Here is a 3,928-nt window from a genome sequence, read left to right on the forward strand (position 1 = left end):
TTAAACCCTCCTGACGCCCTAAAGTGGAGAGCAGTTCTAGTCTGTCTCATCAGACGTCTGATAATAAACTTCCTGCCTCGCCCCAACATTTGAGACTGATGAATCTTTTGTTTCTGAGCAGCAAGCAGCGGGACCTGGATGCTCGTAACACAATCTGACTAAACTTGGCCCTTCCCCAGAACATCGGGCTGGGCTGGGGTGGGCCAGGCCTGCTCAGCATGGTACAGCCTCTGGTTAAATAAACTAAAATTGGCCCAACAAGGCCTCGGTATGAGTTCGTAACTGCAACCTCACTTAGTACTAAACAAACTGAAAAGCTAACTTAGGAACAAATAGCCGCATCTCAGCCGATCACAGGTGGCAAACTGTTCACTCATGTCCAAATAACACAGTCACCAGCTGTAACCAATCAGGTTCCGTGCCTCACTTCCACTTTCTGTACGTCACTTCCTTTTCTCTGGCTATAAATATAACCTGCACCTGGAGGGGGGGGAAGCAGACAATTCTGAGCCATTTTTGGTCCAAACTGCTGCCTGATCCTAGAATCACAAATAAAAGCCAATTAAGATCTACAAAACCAGATCTGTTGTAATTTTGACTTTTAACACTCCTGTTAAGCTTTGGCCCTATCTCTTTGCTGAATTAAGATGTACTGTTTACCTGTTGTTGGGGGGAGCCTTTGGGTGAGACCCTAGACACATCACAGCAAACTTCACCTTAAATAGCCTCAGGGAGACCCCACAGGATTATGGGGTAGAGAATGGTTTGTTAGGGGGCATTCTGGTCACAGGAATGGAGGGCCCTGAGGCTCCAGCACTGCTCAGAAGGCAGGGACAGGATCCCCAAGACCCTCAGGCTTCCCAGGACAACTTTTGCTGGGCACACTGGAAACCCTGGCTCCTTGGGAAAACTGAGGCAACCCCACAGCTACAAGGATTTGGCACTTGGCTGTTTTATTTCCTCGGCAGTAAGACAAAAGGGAGGTGGGGGTCCAGCTAATCACCACATGGGACCCATTAGGTGCTCACCCACCGCCTTCTCTCCTGCCATCACTGGGAGCCCATGAGTCAACAGAATTCCTGGCCTCTGGGATGTCACCCCAAATGCCACCTGAGTTGGATGAAGAAACACTCTCTTGGTTAAGGCAGAGTCAGAACGAGGCTGGGCTGCTGGTGGTTGGGCATTGCCCAAGCTCGCTTGTGTCCAGCCCAGCCTCAGTGGGTCTTCCCTCGGCCCTCAGAGATGATGTCCTCTGGCTGGGAGCGCATGTACCACTCCACCCAGGAGCCATCATAGATGGACACGTTAGGCTTGCCGCAGAGGTAGGCCCCCAGTGCCACATGGCAGGCCGTGACACCGGAGCCACATGTGGCCACCAGTGGCTGGGACAGGGCCACCTCACTCTCCTGGAACAGGCGGTGGATCTCCTCGGGGCTCTTCTCCAGGCCCTCTTGGGTCAGGAAGTCAGTGAAAGGGATGTTCACGGTGCCAGGGATGTGGCCAGGTTCAATGCCTACAGCAGGGCAACAGGAAAGAAGGAAAAAATTGAGGGACAATACTGTGGATTGAATTGTGTTCCCCCAGAGTTTAATGTGTTGGAGGCTTGGTCCTCACTGTGACAGTGTTAAGAGGGTGGGGAATCCTATTGTGGTAACTGAAAGGTGGGGCCTTGGAGGACTGCACCCTCATCTATGGACTGATCCATTCTTGGAGTAATGGGAGTAGTTCTGGTGGCTTTAAAAAGAGAGTGAATGAGGTTAGTCTCTCTCTGCTCTGCCATCTCGCAATGTGATACCCTGCATCACTTAAGCCCCCACCAAAGAGAGCTCTCACTAGATGCACTCCCTGGACTTTAGACTTCCCAGCCTCTGAAACTATAAATTTCATAATTTATAATATAAAGTTTTTATAATATAAAGTTTTCAAAACTATAAACTCTGAAGCAATAAATTTCATTTTGTTATATAAATCACCTAGTTCCATATATTTTGTTATAAGCAACAGAAATGGACTAATACAGATGGTATGAATGGCTCCCCATGTCTGTGGCGCCCGTGGTGTTGAGATCCTCCCACGCCAGCATAGTGCTAACCCCTCCATGTGCATCACCTCATTTAATCCTCATGACCATAAAACTCAGGCACTATTTAGAAGCAATCACATTTTACAGTGATGTTGAAGTTAAGTACCACCTAAGGTCAATGCATCTAGCAAATTGCTGACTGGAATCTGAACCTAACAATCAGACTTCACCAGAGCCACACTGGGCCCCAAGGTTTCCTGACTATGTGTCCCTGGGGGCAACAAAGCAATAGCTGAGACCCCTCTCTAGCAAGGGCCTGGAGCACTTGCAGGCAAGGTGGAGCAGACAGGCAATAACCAGACAATTACAAGTATGATGGGTGTTGCGAAAAGGCTCTACTGGGTGGCATGGGAGCATATCATAAAAAATAACAATAGCTGACTTCAGATAGGAAGGACTATGAATTTAAAAAAAAACAATGTTAATAATAATAGCTGACATTATTAAATGCTTACTTTGTCCCAGGCACTGTTTGGAGCCCCTCAGATGTATGACGGTATTCAAAAGTTCTTGGAAGGATTCACATTATCTTTTAATTCTATTTTCCATGAACTTTTTGAAGTCCCCTTGTATTTTCTCTTTTAATCCTCTCCAAAACTCTATGAAAAAGAAATGCTTATCCTGCCTTTTGTACAGATGAGGAGAAGAGGCACAAAGACTAACTCACCCCAGAAAGTAAAAGGCAGAGAGGATTCAAACTTGGGCTGCCCAGATCCTGTGCTGCTAACCACCAGGCAGCACTGCCTGTGGGGGTGGGTGGGTGGTGAGGAAAGCTTCTATGAGAAATTACTGAATGATGAGCAGGATTCAGCCAGAGAAAGGGGTCTGGGAGGTGGGGGCTCAGTACATCCCAGGCAGAGGGGATATAAAGGGGCAGAAAACGGCATGTTGCTTGGAGGGATTAAAGGTCATCATGGCAAGAGCCCAGACAGTGGGCGGGCAGAAGCCAAGGGGGAACCTGAGGGGGATGGAAACTCCTTAGGAGGCTTGAAGTAAGACTTTAGGGCTTTGACCTGACTGCAAGGGGAGATCGGACTTCCATTTTAAAAAGATCGTTTTGGTTGTAGCAGGAAGAGGACCTGGGATGGCCAGACAACCAGTAAGTAAGAGGATCATCACCTTTCCTGAGTCGCCACAAACTCCCATAGCTCCCAACACATTTTTCACCACCCTCTGTTAGACAGGTGTTACTAATATTCCCATTTTCATGCTGAGATTTGCAACAAAATAAATCCTCACAGCTAATAATTTAAAGCTGGGCCACTTGGACTCTAGGGCAGCTTTTGCCTCGGTTTCCCTCCGTGGTGGGATGACACTCCTATGGGAGCTGCTAACCCTGTATCTTCTCTCTACAGCATGGTGTACAGACAGCACTCCCAAGTCAGTGTATGGCTGGAATGGCTCATGCATCCCCACTTAACAGATGCAGAAGCTAGGCTCATCAAGGCCAGCCCAGAGCAGGGAAGATAGTGCTCCCAACCAAGGGTGGTGACTGTAAAGGCACGGCTGTCTCTACACCTGGAACCCCACTGAGCAAAGCAGGCTTCCCCTCCCTGCTGGACTGATGTGGCAAACTACAGGTGCATTTGGCCAGGCCTCAGGCTGCGGAGTGGGAATGATGATGACAGTGAGCAATATTCACCACTGATGGCGACAGCAGTGCCGAGCCTTAACACACATCAGCTGGGTTCATCTGGACAGGCCTGCTAAGTGTGTGTCGTTATCTCCCACTTTACAGATGAGCAAGCATGGCTGAGGTCAGCATTAAGCACTCTGAAAAGACCCATAACCAGAGAAGTACACGTTAATTACATCACTTCCCATTTCTTTTTTTTTTTTTTTTTT

General features: G+C 48.3%; 1 protein-coding gene across 1 annotated transcript in view; it reads right to left on the bottom strand.

Moving 5' to 3' along the window:
• Positions 1-928: 928 nt before the first annotated feature.
• The window catches only part of LOC103602078 (3-mercaptopyruvate sulfurtransferase-like), a 6,035-nt gene continuing 3,035 nt past the window's right edge, over positions 929-3,928 (bottom strand). Inside the window, exon 3 of the mRNA XM_008586495.1 lies at positions 929-1,513. Within this exon, the coding sequence (XP_008584717.1) occupies positions 1,215-1,513 (299 nt within the window). The 3' untranslated portion in view covers positions 929-1,214. The remainder of the gene's footprint in view (positions 1,514-3,928) is intronic.

This window comes from Galeopterus variegatus, unplaced genomic scaffold (genome assembly GCF_000696425.1).
Source record: "Galeopterus variegatus unplaced genomic scaffold, G_variegatus-3.0.2 Scaffold4000, whole genome shotgun sequence".
Lineage (NCBI taxonomy): Eukaryota > Metazoa > Chordata > Mammalia > Dermoptera > Cynocephalidae > Galeopterus > Galeopterus variegatus.